At 41.2% G+C, this 15,811-nt stretch overlaps 1 protein-coding gene across 1 annotated transcript; it reads left to right on the top strand.

Moving 5' to 3' along the window:
- Window positions 1-3,548: 3,548 nt before the first annotated feature.
- On the top strand, window positions 3,549-14,673 carry MAT2B (methionine adenosyltransferase 2 non-catalytic beta subunit). Its single transcript, XM_059483532.1, has 7 exons — window positions 3,549-3,708; window positions 6,640-6,834; window positions 7,649-7,763; window positions 8,048-8,200; window positions 10,815-11,008; window positions 11,925-12,038; window positions 13,063-14,673. Exons 1-7 carry the CDS (start codon window positions 3,646-3,648, stop codon window positions 13,231-13,233), a joined length of 1,005 nt encoding a protein of 334 aa, XP_059339515.1. The 5' UTR covers window positions 3,549-3,645; the 3' UTR covers window positions 13,234-14,673.
- The last annotated feature ends 1,138 nt before the right edge of the window (window positions 14,674-15,811 follow it).

The raw sequence follows: 15,811 nt of genomic DNA, 5'->3' as shown, positions 1-15,811 counted from the left end.
TTTTAAATTCATGAATTTGTCCTTTTCCTTTGCAAGCCAGTTATAAAACCCAAAATTACATTACAGTGGGATTCATCTAATGTTCTTTTTTTCTAGTCCGGTCTTCAAAGCGAAGCCCAATGTCAGTCTTGCCTCAAAAACTACGTGTTCTCTAGTCTTAGGCAAGTTATTTAGCTGAACTGTACAATATATAGAACGTGCTATTCTCTGATTTCTCTTAATACAAAAGCGAATACTGAATTTAAGTCAAAGGTGGAACTGTGTTTTTGTTATTGTATCTCTGTGCAGCTCCCTTACACAGAGGTGCTGCAGAGGCAGCACCCAAAGCTTAGCTGGTAGAATTTGTTTGCATTTATGCTGACATTTTGAGCCTTACAGAGATATCATAATTCCTAGGAAATTATATACAGAAAATGCAAATTAAGTCCAAGGAAAGAAGTTGCTAAATGATTTCTCTTAATGTCATATTTGTGTATTTGCTGGATTACTTAGTCCTTTGAAGACTGAGGGTGAGGATTACTTTGTGTTTTAATTAAGAGAGCACTTGGTGTTCAGCCTGAAGTGTTGAGAGATTTTTGATTAAGTTGCTAGAAGTATTTTTTTATTGGAGTTCTCTCCTTGTGGAGAAAAAAAATTAAGGTTTTCTTGTCTAAAGGGTGTAAATGGAGTAAAAAATTGTAGAGGAAACGGGCATTTGTCTGAACATTGATGAAAGATTCCACCAAACTCAAAACATAAAAATGGGGATGCTGATTTAAGGTTTTGGTTTTTTTTGACTGAAGGTACCAGTATGCCAAGGGAAGCCGAGAATGGCAGGTGTCACAGGACTGGGCTTTTAGGGATCCTACATCGTTTGATACAGCTGGCAGGAGCAGGCTTATACTGACAGAAGACAAACTCCAGCAAATAATTCTGCTAGCCTTACAGCAAGGGGCATCCTTGAGCTTTAAAACATTGATAAGTCATAGAGGAGAGTGGGGAGAGAAGCAAAGGATGGAAGTCAAGGCAAAGTTGAGGGCTTTTGTCAACTTCAGCCTAGGAGGCTTTTTTGTTTCATGCACTATGAAATGAAGTATTAAAATCTAAAACCTTGACACTTATAGCTCAACTGACATTAGTATTCACTGCAGGAATCCATTATTTTCATGTCGTGGAAGACTTTTAATTGCAAAATCCATGATTTAACATAAATCTCTGATCATGTCTTGCTGTATTGTAGCAAGAGCTGGGCTGTGCTCATTTGAAATGTAACATGAAGAGCTCCTGGAATTCTCAACCTGCCTGACCTAATTAGAGCCCTCCTCCTGTTTGCCATAAGAGACAAACTGTCTAACACTCAGTGCCAGTGCTTTGACTGGATCTCATGCACACAATGGCTGTGCCTGCTCATGCTGGCTGTTGTGAGGTAAAAATTTAAGCTCATACTGAGCTGCTTAAATGGTACCAGTGGGACCAGACCAAAAGCTTACCAGGAATCAGAGGCACACGTGATGCAGGCTTGGATGTGTGTTGTGGTTCCAAAGGTCAGCAGAGCCAGTGCTGCTCCCAGCCCATGTGCTCTCTGCAGGCACAGCACACAAAGGGACAAGTGCACAGTTGAGCTGCAATGATTTCCCAGGCTGCTAATTCCTCCTGTGCCTTGGCAGTGCCTGAAATGCTGCTGGAAATGGAGCAGGTAAGGCTCTGAATATTTGCACTAACAGGTTACTACCACACTTCGGTTACAAAATCAAGGGAAAAACAAATGGGGAGGAGAGAGAGACTTAATTATGCTGTATTCTCTGTGAATTACAGTCTGAAATGTGAATTTAATGAGTGGTCCATTTAATCACCCAGGGATGCATAATGCTTAAGGGACTGTGATCTAGACAACAATACAATTCTTATTGTAAAATCACGGTGTTTCACAAAGTGGATGTAACAATAATAAAGAAATTAAAAGTATAGGTAGAAGACTACAGAACTTGAAGTAAATATTTGAGGGAAAAATAGATTCTATTATATAATTAATATACAAAAACTGTATATAATTAATCAGGTGACAAAGATGGTAAGATCTTTTACAGGCTGATTGATGATTGTAGGTTGAGATTTCAGTGTTTGCTTTTGGCTATTTTTCTCTTGATCTGAGCCCAGATGACCAACTTTTTATTTCTCTATCATGGTTTTTGTTAAAAAAAGAGCCCAGGGAGCTCATCCAAGCTGTGCTGGGAGGAGATGGTGTGACATCAGGTGTACTGGGAGTTCTTGCATCCATGCTGCTAAACAGTTTGGTATTGCTTTGTGGTTTCTTCTTGATTTCAAGTTATGAATTACTGATTTGGAATAGAATTCTGAGGTTAATGGAAAGGGATTAAATGGGAATAGCTTGTTACAGGGGAAAAAAGGGCATCCGTATGAAGGCAGAAACTGGCTGAAGTGCTTTATTTTTTTATGAGTATACACATTTTTTACCTTAAACATTGTGATAAAGGTAATTTACAACATTCTGTAAAATTTCAGTATGATTTGATTAAATTTTGGTAGACTTTTCTGGTTTCCTTCCTTGAGTTGTACCAATTAAAACTAGTTTAATCAAGTCTAGTTGAAATAAACCAATTGGCATAGATACAAGTGTGAAGTAGCTACAGTGAGTTTTGGCCAATAATTTTTATGCATCTACTTATCTTTGGTTCTGTTGATAAAAAAATCTCTTGCCAGGTACAGTCTCTGCCTTTGTGGGTCAGAAATGGTACAGTAACACTTTGGATACAGTATCCTGTTACCTTCAAAACTTTGTAATGCAGAAATCAAATCTGTCACCTTGTAAGCATGTAATGATACATTCAGGATCAGTACTGTAAGCAGGGATTGCTCTCTCAAAAACAACCTCTCTCTCTGTGGGATTTACCAGTTGCTTTAATATTAAACATTGGATAAAGGCAATTGAAAATGCTTTTCTCCACTCTAAAACGAGGAATTCAGTAATTTATAGTGAATATATAAAGTCACTATAAATGCCAGAGCTATATGCAGGATCATATGGCATTTTGGCCTAATTCTGAAGTTTAACTTTGTTTCTTACAAATGAGAACTCCCAGTAAAAAGTTGACAGTTTCAATAGGGGAGGTGTGGTTAGATGTTGAAGGGCAGCGCCAGACGTGCTCGGTGCAGTGACTTTTGTTACTGTTTAGAGCACCATGAACACGGCCAGAGGAGCGGCCCTGCAGGCAAGGCGGCCCCGGGAGCACGGAACCCCGTTTCCCTTCTGCCGCGCGGCCAGCAGTGCTCGGGGTGCCCGTGGTGTGTTGCCGTGGCGGTACCGTGGCGCTGGCTGCGGGCACTGTCCCTGACAGCCCCATTGTCGCTGGCAGCTCCCCTGCCCCTCACAGCCCGCTTCTCCCTCCGGCCCCGCGGCTGCCCCGCCCGCCCCGTGTGGGCCCTCCCTGCCCCGCGGGGCCGCGTCTTCCTCTTTAAATACCGGTGCTGGCCCCGCCCCCTCCGGCGCGCCCCGGCCAATCAGCGCGCGGCGAAGGGAGGCGCGTGCGTGGGACGCGCGGCGGGGCGAGGGCGCCCCCCTGTGGCTCAGGCCGGGCGCGGAGCCGCGGTCGCGCAGCGCCGGGAGCCGCGGGCGCGGAGCGGCGCCAGGCCCGGCCCGGCCCCGCCATGGTGGGCCGGGAGAAGGAGCTCCGCATCCGCTTCGCGCCGGGACGCTGCGAGCTCGTGGAGGTGAGGGCGGAGGGGCCGGCAGCCCGCGCGGGGCGGCTGTGCCGCTGTGCAGCGCGGGGCCGGGCGGGCAGGCCCGGAGCGCTGACGCCTTCGCGGTGGGGTTGGGCCCGGGGGGCCGGGGCTGCGGCCAGAGGGGCCGCGGGTGCCTGAGAGCCGCGGCTGGGAGCGGTTCCGGGGCTTGGGTCCGTTAGTATCCGCTCGGCCCCGCGGAATGGCCAGCGGGACGCGGCCGTCGGCAGCGCTCGGGGGTCGCGGCGCCGCTCTCGGCGGGCCCCAGGCGCGGGGAAGGGCTCGCAGCCAGAGCCCGAGTGCGGTGGTTCCACGGAGGGTTCATTCCCCGGGCAGGCGCCTCCGTGCCCGCTGTCCCGGGCGGGGCCGGCGGTGAGCCACAGGTGAACGTGAGCTGCCGCAGCAATGAGGGCTGGGCGTGGAGGGAGCGGCACAACAACTTGTGGCAATGCCGATGTCGATTCACCCGTCATTGCGAGCCTTCGGAAAGCCCCAGGCTTTGCCTTTTGCTTTCTGCGGCTGCGGGGCATGGCAGAGCTGAGAGAGCTCCGTCTCACGTTCCCTTCCCTGTAGCGACTTGGATCCATCGGATTGTGTTGCGAATCTTTTACACCAGTGGCTTCCGGGTTTTGGTGGCCATTCCTTAAAATTGGTGTTTTCAGTTCATCATTATTTTCTAAATAAAAACATAAAGATTGAAAAACTTTATGACAAACTCTGAAAGTACTTGTTTCTGGTTTTCAACTTGAAATGCATCGTGTTTTGTTTTTCGTAGAAATTATACTGTTATTTTAGATTTTGGTAGTGTCTGCAAAGTGATCTGGTGTCTCATAAATGCTGTTTTTAAATATGATAATGTTGTGACTTGTTTATGAGACTTCTAAACACAATATTTTTTTGTTGTTCTTGGCTAATATGGACATCAGATAACAATAAATAGCATGGTTCATTGTAAACCTCAAACCTCATAATTGTATGTTGTGGTAGTGGTAGAGGACCACAGAAATGCTGTTGCAGCTAGGTGATGTCCTGTGAAGGAGCAAGGCAGCATACAGGGAAAGAGTTCATCTGTTCAGGTTTTTTATCACCAGAATGTTAGAACTTCTGGCAAGAAGAGGTTCAAACTGATAATTAGTTGGTGTTGGATATATAAGAACCATCTATCATTTGTCTTGCTCTTTCAGAAACAAGTGACTGGAATCGATTAGCCTTGCAGACAGCAGTAGCATGCCAGCTGTGCTTGGTGAAAGCTGTGTTTGTGTCCAGTTCAAGCTGTGCTGCTGATGTAACATCCTCTTCATATGTAAATTAAACAAACTTAGATGAATGAGGTTCTAAAACATCAGGTTTTGTAAATGACACTTGGTTTTGGGTTGGTCACTTCCTACTAACTGAATATATTCAGTGTACATTTGATGTTTTTAGAAAACCTTTTGACTTTGTTCTGCAGCAAGTGTTGGATGTTTATTAGTGAGCACCTCTGGCTGTGGAACTCTGATTATAGATCCTGTGACACTGTGCAGACTTTGCTAAGAGGAGTAGAAGAAGAAAATAGTAGTTGCATGTTCTTGCTCACGCTGTTCAGAGAGGCCTGGGTAGCCTTAAAAATGGTCAACCAGCTTGTGTTCTCAGGTAATGTTTAAGGATAAAAGTAACTTTGAAATGTCACTTGCTGTAGTCTGTCATTTTCAGGCAACTGTCCAGATATATATTATTAATTTTCATCTAGTACTAATGGGAATAAAGCTTTTATCTGGAGATTTAGAGTTGAGAAAAATTCCTGCCCTGTGCTGGGAGCTTGGAACAATTGTTTTGGGTAGGCATTTCCATCGTGCCCTCTGCATATGCCCTTATGGAACAAAAGCTTTGTAACTTTGTGGGTGAAAGACACTGAGTGGGAGTGATTGCTGAGCCTTCCTGTGCTGCAGTCAAAAAGCACCAGTCTGGTACAATGCTTAGAAATTACAGGGCTATTGAAATTGCATAGCAGAAAGCATTCTGTCATGTACAGAATTATAGTAATTAGTCACAAATTGTCATTTGGTCAGGAAATCCAAGATCTGTGGCTTCTGCACACAAAGTTTTTTCTGCACAGGCATGGTGAAGATATGCTTTCATTTTTGTTTTTAGCAGGAGGTTTTTGGGTTTATTCATGGCAGATACAGAAGGAAAGCATTAAAGGAAAATAAAGATTGCAGAAACAGACAAAATCTTGTGTTTTTTGTCTTGAAAACCTGATGTTCTAGTGAGAGGTGGGATGAAGTTCATGTGTGCTGATGTTCACAGCTGTCCCAAGTACCAAAGGGAGCAGGAGCTGAAGTACAGCTTTAGTCTGTTGTATAGATTGAGAGCTGAAATTGTCACATTGCTTCCAGGTGCATTTTGTAAAAAGAGATCCATATCTTGGTTTTACTTACTATTAGACTATTGTGTTGAATAGCAATTAATTACTCTTCTCTTTGATAATAGAATTCAATATTTTAATCACTACAGTAAGTGATGTTGTATTGCTGTACCTTTTAACAGGCAGTCTATCCAGAGTTATTTGTTGAAGGATTTGGACCCTATGTGTTAAATCTTTTGGGTCCGTTTTCTAAGGAAGTTAATTCTTTCCTTTCAGATTGCACAAAGTTATCAGCTTTTGAATGAACTTAAAATTCTGTGTTCACTAGTGGTTTGGATTGTTGTAGGAGTAAATGAGTTTGTCACTGAAGTTTTGTTTTCATTACCTTTGAGTGTGTGGTGAAAGAGTTGACTGGCTGCAGTCCTCCCAGATGCTGGTGTTGAATGAGGAACTCCAAAAGACTCAGGAGAATCTTTTTGTAATACAGTAGCCATTGACTGTAGTTTTGCATACTTTTAAAGAAAAAACAGTACAAAATTACAGTAGAAACAAAACTTTTCCTGTTGTCATTTCCCTAGGAAGATGTTGAGGTTCCCAGCAGGAGAGTTTTGATCACTGGTGCTACGGGACTTCTTGGCAGAGCTGTGTTTAAAGAGTTCAATGAAAACAGCTGGAACACAGTGGGTTGTGGATACAGGAGAGCTCAGCCCAGATTTGAACATGTTAATCTTCTGGACTCTATTGCAGTTCATGACATCATCCATGATTTTCAGGTAAGTTTCTAGAGTATAGAGTGGATGGGAGGGGTACTTTGTGTGCAGTAGTCAGCTGATAGTGCTGCTGAGTTCTGGGCTGTGAGTGGGGCTGGTGCTTGGGCACAGCTCTGATAAAGGGGTGTGCTGTGCCCCACCCAGAGCAGAGGTTTGCTCTGTGGGTACAGACAGCTCTGGCCTTTGCTGTGCTCGCCACAGGCACAGCTGTACCTGCAGCACTCTGCAAAGGAACAGATACTTTTGAGTTATTGACACAGCAATGTGTCACTATGCAGTTCTGGGAAAGTGGAGGAGTATTTAAATACAACAACAGTAACTCTGTGTAGTGTGCAGTGTTCGCTGTAGTTTCAGTCTGAGTGCCAAGAGGAATATGTAAAACCTGAAATATATGATCCACTATTCTATAAAATAGTAAATATCATCTTAATAATCTGCAAAAATCAAGTAATCATGTATAAATAGCTTACCTAAAAATTTTAGTAGCCTTGTGTCTATGAGAAATCTATCTTATGTTAATGTATATTTTACTATACAAAGTTGAAAAAGAAAAAATCCCCACAACTTCCAAGCTGCTGCAAGATTGAAGTTACTGAAGACCATAATTGCACAATTAATGATAAATGTTTTTCATATCTTGAAATAGCATGGTTTTATTGTGAAGAGATACTAAGGGAAAGGTGTTCCTTGGAATGCCAGAATTAAAAAAGATAGTTTTTATTACTTAATTTTGCCTGAGGTGTGTCATCACTAGAGTTAGGGTGCAACTGCCATCTCTTGACATGTTGGTTGTTTAAAATTAGTCTTTAATTTCCAGCCTCATGTTATAGTGCACTGTGCTGCTGAGAGAAGGCCAGATGTTGTAGAAGGTCAACCAGATGCTGCTTCTCAGCTCAATGTGGCTGCTTCAGCAAACTTAGCAAAGGAGGCAGGTAAGGAGATCATCCCATTGGTGTCTGGTTCAAATCCTGCATCTGTTTATACAGGGACATGAGTACAAACAGTGCAAGTGTTGATGTCACTTCTGCCATCAGTGTGCTGTTGATCTGTTTGCCACAAGAGTAGTGTGCACAGCTCTGTGAAGGATCAGGGAACAGACAAAGCAGCAGGAATGAATATGCATGGAAGATGAGGTCCTTGGGAGATTTAAGCGTCTATTAGGATTTCAAAGAAGGCATGAATTAATATCAATTATCTATGAACGTTTTCTTCCTAGCTGGAGTTAGAGCATTTCTGATCTACATTAGCACAGACTATGTATTTGATGGAACAAGCCCTCCATATAAAGAGACTGATGTGCCAAATCCCCTGAATTTATATGGTAAAACCAAACTGGAGGGTGAAAAGGCAGTTCTGGAAAACAATGAAGGTAAGACACTCAACCATTTTTAATGCAGGCTTTCTATTTTTGCTCAGTTATTTATTAGCTTAGTAGGCTCTTAAGTCAACGATGAAGTTGCAAAACCATGGAAACGAGTTTCAGAGAAGAATGTGATTGTGGGTTGGTCTCCTTGCTCATGAGCAATTCCTCTTGCTTGTATCTTGACTAAAGCTTTTGTTTCTAACCTGTTCCTATCTTCATTCATGTTATTTACCTCTTCCTGATGGACATTCATAAGCCTTTGCCTATTGGGAATCTGCTGTTCCTAAGGAAAGATGAAATACTTTACTCAGTATATAGCTGCAGTAATTATGAGGATGCATTACATGTGTTGTCAATGTATGTTTACTTAAAGGAAAAACCAGACTTGTGATTCAGTAATTATACAGCTCAAATCAACATGGAGCCTTATTACTCTTTGGGTTTTGCTCTATTATTTGTACCAACATGCCACCCATCTCAGTTTTACTCGCTTACACACATCATATTCCTGCTTGTAACAAAAGGTTTCATTGCATATTTATGGTTTTAAACCACCAGATTTTTAAAATTTGTTTACGTCTTTTCTTAATGAAAATTTGGCATATGAAATATACAGACATAATTGTTAAAGTTCTACTTAAGGGAAAAGAGCATGTTCTCTTTAAAATAAGATTTAATTCTTGTATAAAAGAGATTTGGCTGTTTCTAGGTAGTGCACTGTCAATATCCAGTTACAGATTATTAGGAAAGAAGCACTTGTATTTTATCAAAAGATCTGAAGAAAGTAATCTCAGTACACATGCAGAACAGGCTTCTGATACTCACACTGTGGTTCTGTGCTTCCCAACCAGAGAACCAAGCTATTGATAAATTAGTGTGATGGTCTTCCAGTAAGTAAACATATGCTGTGTATGATGAATTTGGCATTATAGTAAGAAACAAACTTTGTAAAAAAAAAAACCCTTTTGATAGGAAAAGTCTCAAATTTAAATGGCAAGTTATTCACTCCACCTCTAGATTAAATACCATCTCTGAATTTGACTGTGATGCTGTTTGCTGCCTGTTCTACATTGGCAATGAAGATAAGACTTCAGCAAATCCAGGGATGTGTGGGTATCCTGCTAGAGCCTTCCCCCAGCTCAGCACTGCAGTTTGGTTTCGTAACCTTTTGGAGCAGGATCTGTCAGGCAGCAGTGTTTGCAGCAATGGAGTGTTGAGGTGGTGATGAGTAAAGGGTTTGAAAAGATGAGTGCCCTTGATTCATACAAGTATTTTCCACGTCCTGGTGTTCCAACCACTAATTTACTGATACAGAGTAGGTGGAATTCCATTGGTCAAATCTGTAACTGGGAGGAACTGCCCTGTCCATTTCTGCTGTAAGATGCAAAAATCTCCAGTAAATGGTTTTAACATTTTTTAAAAAGATACTTTACTTTGGTTAGAAGGGGATACATATAAATATATATGTATATGTATAAAGTCATGCTTAGAGAACTACAAAGTGTCAGAAGGTGCTCAGAGCTGTTAATCATGAGGCTGATCCTCTCCATATCCTAGAGAGCTGAGAACAACAGGAAGGCAGTTGTGTTCTCAAGAAATGAATATTTTTAAAACGAGTTAAAAATAGATGTTTCAACCAGTATTTAAAGAGAAGAGCATATCTGCTGCGTGACCAAAAAACTGCATCTAGAGCAGCAGGAAATCAGTGTTTTGTTGGGTTTTCTATTTGTTTTTCTTGTCTAAGTACTTATTCTGGTTTACTTCTCTGTGAGAATAATTTCTGTGTTAGTTTTTTCTGTTTGTCTCTCCAGTAGCTATAGCATTTCCTCCAAGTATATTAAGAATGGCAATGTTTTGATGACTTCAGCTTCTAACTTCAGGTCAAATTTTTTTGTTTTCTCTTTCAGCAAAACTATTACTTTTAGGTACTTTGTCATAGTCTTGGATTTCTCCTCAGAGGCTTTTTGAGTCTTCATGACAGAGATAGACTAGTATGATGTATTCCATCATAAAATATGCTTCTCTTTGCATTTTGTTAATTTTTCAAATCACTGTCCTGGAATCTAACACTGTTTACTACTGTATTCTGTGAACCTGTTCCTTATTTGTCAAGCTTTTCATTTATTTCAAGGTTCATGGTTTTTATTTTTTCTGGTAAATAATATCCTCCTTTTTACAGGAGGCTTCTGCATGATGGGTGAAAAATCTTTGTAATTTATGCCTAAATATGATGACCTGGGATTGGTGGCAATTTTTTTCCTTGCTCTTACCCAGAGGGGAGTGCTGGAGAAACTGCACAGAGTAGTTGGGTTTTTTAATTTTTTAATTTTTGTTCTAACCCACACAGGCATCTTTATGTAATTAATGAAAACTTGTTAACTTTCTGGAAATCAATGGCATAAATGAAAATAAATAATAATAATACAATAATTTCTATAATCTTAGTGTTTATAAACTGGTTTTGATATAAATTAAAATGATATTCTGTGGGCTAACATACTGCTTGCATTTTATTTGTGATTTGTAGATGCTTAATCAGCATATTTCTTAACACTTCCACTTCTCAGATTGTGCTGCAACATTGCTACCCACCCATGATCTAAAATATTCTTTCTTTTAGACACTGCAGTACTTAGGATTCCTGTCTTGTATGGGGAGGTGGAAAGACTGGAAGAAAGTGCTGTGACAGTTATGTTTGATAAAGTGCAGTTCAGTAATAAATCTGCCAACATGGACCACTGGCAACAGAGATTTCCTACCAATGTCAAGGATGTAGCAGCTGTTTGCAGACAACTAGCAGAGAAGAGAATGTTGGTAAGAATGGCAAGAAATGAGCCTCTGCAAGGGGAAAACAGTTGGAGTTCTCAGCTTTGCTTCTGAACCACTGAGAACTGCACATCACCTGGATTATTTGCATTTCTGGAACGCTGGAGGGAGGAAGGAACTGACTGTAATATTACAGGATCTGTGCATGACTGTGAGGGTATTGTAGTCTTTGGAACAAAAGTGGTTAAAGAGATTGGACAGAACCTTCTGAAAACTGTCTTGTGTCTCCTGGTATAGAGGAGAGAATTAGAAATGCCAACTTATTCTGATATGCTTTTTACAAATTGCTAGTTTGAACTAAAAAACTCATGGTTGAATGTAATTCTCAAAGATGCCCTTGTTTATTGTATTAATTACACTGAAATGGCCAAGCAGTGCCCCTGGACTGAAGCACTTCTTTGTATTTGTTCACCACAGCACCTTCAGATTACAATCTTTGCAAGGTAACAGAGCCAAACAACAAACAGCCACCTTTATGTTTTTCACACAGTAACTTTGAAAACATGGACTGTACTTGTACAGAGTTTGCAGTTTAACATTCAGAATGTGTGTGATGCCTTTTGCCTTTGTTTTTGAGTAAGTGAACATCACAGAACAGCTGAGTTCCTCCTCCCCAGCTCTTTGACCTTGCTTGGTTGCTGGGCAGCTCCTTTCCCTCCTGTTCATTCTACAGGACACAAACTGTCTGTGAAGTCAGGTCAGGTAGAAGTAACACCATTGTCCAGTCTCAGGTCCTGGTCAGGTGAAAGGGTACAGATGTTTCTAGAACACCACTGAGGTGCTGTAAGATGCCTTTTGAGATAGGGTCTTGCTGGATGCTAATTCTGCACAGTTCTTGCACAGGAATTAGCCTGAGGGCCAACTGACTGCCTCCTTTCATCTGTGTTTCCTCTTTCTTCTCTAGGACCCATCAATAAAAGGAACCTTTCACTGGTCTGGCAATGAACAGATGACTAAGTATGAGATGGCCTGTGCAATTGCTGATGCTTTCAACCTTCCCAGCAGCCACTTGAGACCAGTAAGTGATGTGCTGTTGGACCTGTGGGCAGACAGATGTGCCTGATCATTGCAAGTAGCAGGTCTCTCACTGGCTGTACAAGTGAACTTCCCCTTCAGGACAGGCTGTGCACATGTCCAGCACAGCAGCTGTGTAGCTGAGGAGACTGGCTGGTATCAAGCTCAGGACAAAAACAGCTGCTTTGACTCGCTGAATTAGGAAAATTATACAGTTAGTCACCAGTTTCCCAGTCTATAATGTAATGGTATTTCTGCAGAACAGTTCCCCTTAGTCACAAGCAAATCTGTACTTTTATGTTTGATTGATAGAACCTTTTATAGAGCCCTTGAAGACAGAGCTCTGTAAAAAGTGTGCAATGCCCAGATTTATTTCTGAGTACATGCACTTAAGAACTGCAAATGATTTTTGCTTTGCTTAAACCACTTATCCTGCAGTTTTATTGACATTTCAGACTATACTTAAAGACATACTGGTAATGTGATGGGCATATGACATGTCAAGAAGATTTTACCTATGTACAAAATAAATTCTAAGGATTCTGAATTGGTGAACACTGGAACTGAAATGTGACTTGGAAGATGGAAGAAAAACAATGGAGAACACTTAGTCTAAATTTTTTCTGCTCAATTCTATTTCTCTTCAAGACATGGTTGTCTTCATATTGATCAAGACATGGTTCTATTTACATTCTGGAATATTCCTTACCTTGTGACAGTAATCACAGAATGAAAATATGAATAAAATGTGGAGAACCACAAATAGTAGCAGTAAATAGAGTGAGAATAAGTTGCCTTAAAACAGTTCACATGGCCTGATGGGTTGAAATAAAGTTAACTACATAACAAACAGATAGCAAAAAAATCCAAACCATAGAAACCCTCACAAAATAGAAGGGAGGAGGCAACCATACCTATATAGAAAGCTGTGAAGAAGTAGTTGTAATGTACATGTACAAGTGTTTTTCTATCACTTCTGTTTACTTATTCCTGTGGGGGGTTTTTTTTTCTCCTGTTTCTGTTTTCAGATTACTGACAGTCCAGTTGTGGGTGCTCTTCGTCCCAAGAACGCTCAGCTGGACTGCTCCAAGCTGGAGATGCTGGGGATAGGGCAGAGAACACCATTTCGAGCTGGGATCAGAGAATCACTTTGGCCTTTCCTTGTTGACAAGAGATGGAGACAGACAGTCTTCCATTAGTTTGTAACTTTTTTAGTAAAAGTATGGTATGTGGCACTTTTTTAAAAGAAAAAAAAAATAGTTTTGTATGAGTGTTCTTAAATTGTGACATTTATGAGCTTTCATTTAATTGGGTAAACAAATGGTCTTGCACTAGTGAAACTTAGCCTAAAAAAAGTTCAGTGACAAAAACTGAGCCTATTTGATGTCATGGATTTTTTCCTTCCATTTATACCAGTCTAACTTACTATCTGTTCTTGGTGGGTTGAGGTTCTTAGTAATGAGTACTGTGTGATGCTAAGAATGACTCCAGTCACTTGCTGACTTACTTTTGGCTGAAATGTTGTTGATGCTTAAGGTCTGTGCCGTTGTTGTATATACCATTTCTCTTCATTAAAAGACATGGTCAGTTACTTTATCACCAAAAATCTGAGCTTTTTGTTTTGAATTTCTGAAGATGGTGTTCTTAGGGAGTTAAGCTGAAGTAGGAATCCTTAAATGTTTGTTTTGCCTGAGCTCTGATCAAAATGTTTTTTAAAAAAGTGAAAATTTATTTTTGCAATTATCAAGTGTACTTTTTATGCTTGAAATATTTTCAGAATGTTCTGTACATTGAATGCCTGCAGCTTTGTATTTGTACAGTAAGTTGTATGCATTTGTTTTCATGGTGACTTATAAAAGCTAGGGGAGGGTGGGGACAGTGGGCAACCAATAGTTTTGAACTGGGCTTTTTTTGGGTGGGGGATTGGAGTTGAAGGATTTTTTTTTTCTGGGTGGTTGTTTGTTTTTTTGTATGAAAGCACAAAATATCTTGATCCTTCCCTTCCCTTTTTGGTGAGAGCATTTGCAACTTGTTAAATTACTGGAAGATGTTTGTTAATCAGGACATGGGAGATGGACAGGAAAGTGTTCAATAATTTGTAGCACTGCAGCAGCTTTTGCACAGACTGTCAGACCTGGCACTGCTGCAGCTTGTTGTGGAACAGCAAAGTGTGTGTTTGGTGAAGGTTTGCAGCATAATAAAACTGCAGTAGTCCAATATAAGTCAGTCTTTAAAGCTGGAGTCAATAGCCAGATAATGTGGAGGAAGAACATTGTGAAGCTTTGCTTCATTTTGAAGTTGTAGAATCAACAATATGAATGTTCTGATATTGCTAGCAGATTATTAGTAAAGCTAGTAAAAAGTCCAGTTAGATCGTCATTTGTTTTTCTGAGGCTGAAATGAAGGGGAGGGAAAGATGTTCAGATTTGTTTTTTTTTTTTTTAAAGTGTGTGGGGGAGACACATGCAAAAATAGACCAATGAAGGTCTTGTAAGGGTGAGCTTTACATTCAGTCATTTCATTTCCACTGGCATATGCTAAACTATCATAATCCCAATCTCTTTTAGTCTGAAGTCCTGATACACACATGGTAACCTATCTCCAAAATGACAATAAATATATATTGCCAGCATGAGAAACAGTTGTTGATTCTTTCTTTACCATCAGGATTTGTTTATCTGAATCAGAAATGTTTGCAGTTCTTCTTGAAATCTGTTTGCCCTTTCAATGCTGGGGTTTTTTTCCTTCTTTAATTCAGTGATTATTTCTGGACTTGGATTAGATTGCATCAGTTTCTCTGTCAGTGTCACTGCCTTGGAGATGTGATTAATGTTCACACCAAAGATGCCTAAGGTGTTGAAAATATGAGCCCTGAAGCATGTTGGGCCTCAGGGCTGGATCAGGAAGATTCTATGTCCCTTCCCCTTGCAGAGAGCAGTTTGACCAGGAATGAGAAAAGGATGACTTCTCTCCCAAGTGAGAAGAGTTGGGCATTTTACTGGGAGGACAAAATTGAAATATTTCAACTTCTTTTTCCACACTGAGCAAGTAAATCTAACTGTCCAGTTGTAGCCTGTCAGAGGGGATCCATGTCCTCAGCATCCCTCTTGAAGACTGCAGTTTTGAGGCATTTTGCTACTGGACAGATACCTTGGATGACATTTCCCTCCTTTGGCTATAGAAGTCTAAGACAGCACCAATAAATACTGCAAGAGGCAGTGGAACTAACACTGTCATTTTCCAGTCACTTGAAAGAGATGCTGCTGTTGAAATAACTTGTTAATACTCTTCCCTTTTTGTTTCTGGCTCCATGACACTGGAGGTGTTTGTGTTCATCCACAAGGGCCCAGGAACTTTTAGGGTCAAAACTGTTGTGCTTGCATGAGACACAGTCTTGGTGTTGGGAGGAAAGCGTGGCCTCTTTTTACAGAAGCAGTGCCAGTTTCTGGCAGGTTAGTGCTTGTGAAGTATGGCCATACAGAGTCCTGCTCCTGTCCCACGTGAGGGTTGTTGGAGGTTCATACTCATTTATTCACTGCTGTCTGTCAGCAGTGGGCATAAAGGAAGAAAAGTCACTGGTTGTGAAGTCTTATTTTCTGTTCAGGCTGGTGATGCTGTGGAAGCCCAGCAGAGCAGGAGCTGATGTGTGTCTCAAACACCAATAGCAGAGGATAGTTGCAGAGCCAGCCAAGGGCCACACAGGGGTTGGGCAGCATTTTCCTGGGACAAATGTCCTTGTTCTGGCTGCTGGACATGAGCGCAACACAGAGCACACGC

Source organism: Ammospiza nelsoni, chromosome 16, assembly GCF_027579445.1.
Source record: "Ammospiza nelsoni isolate bAmmNel1 chromosome 16, bAmmNel1.pri, whole genome shotgun sequence".
NCBI classification, from domain to species: Eukaryota; Metazoa; Chordata; class Aves; order Passeriformes; family Passerellidae; genus Ammospiza; species Ammospiza nelsoni.
The sequence above is the reverse complement of the archived record's forward strand: the minus strand, read 5'-3'. Positions and strand labels throughout refer to the sequence as shown.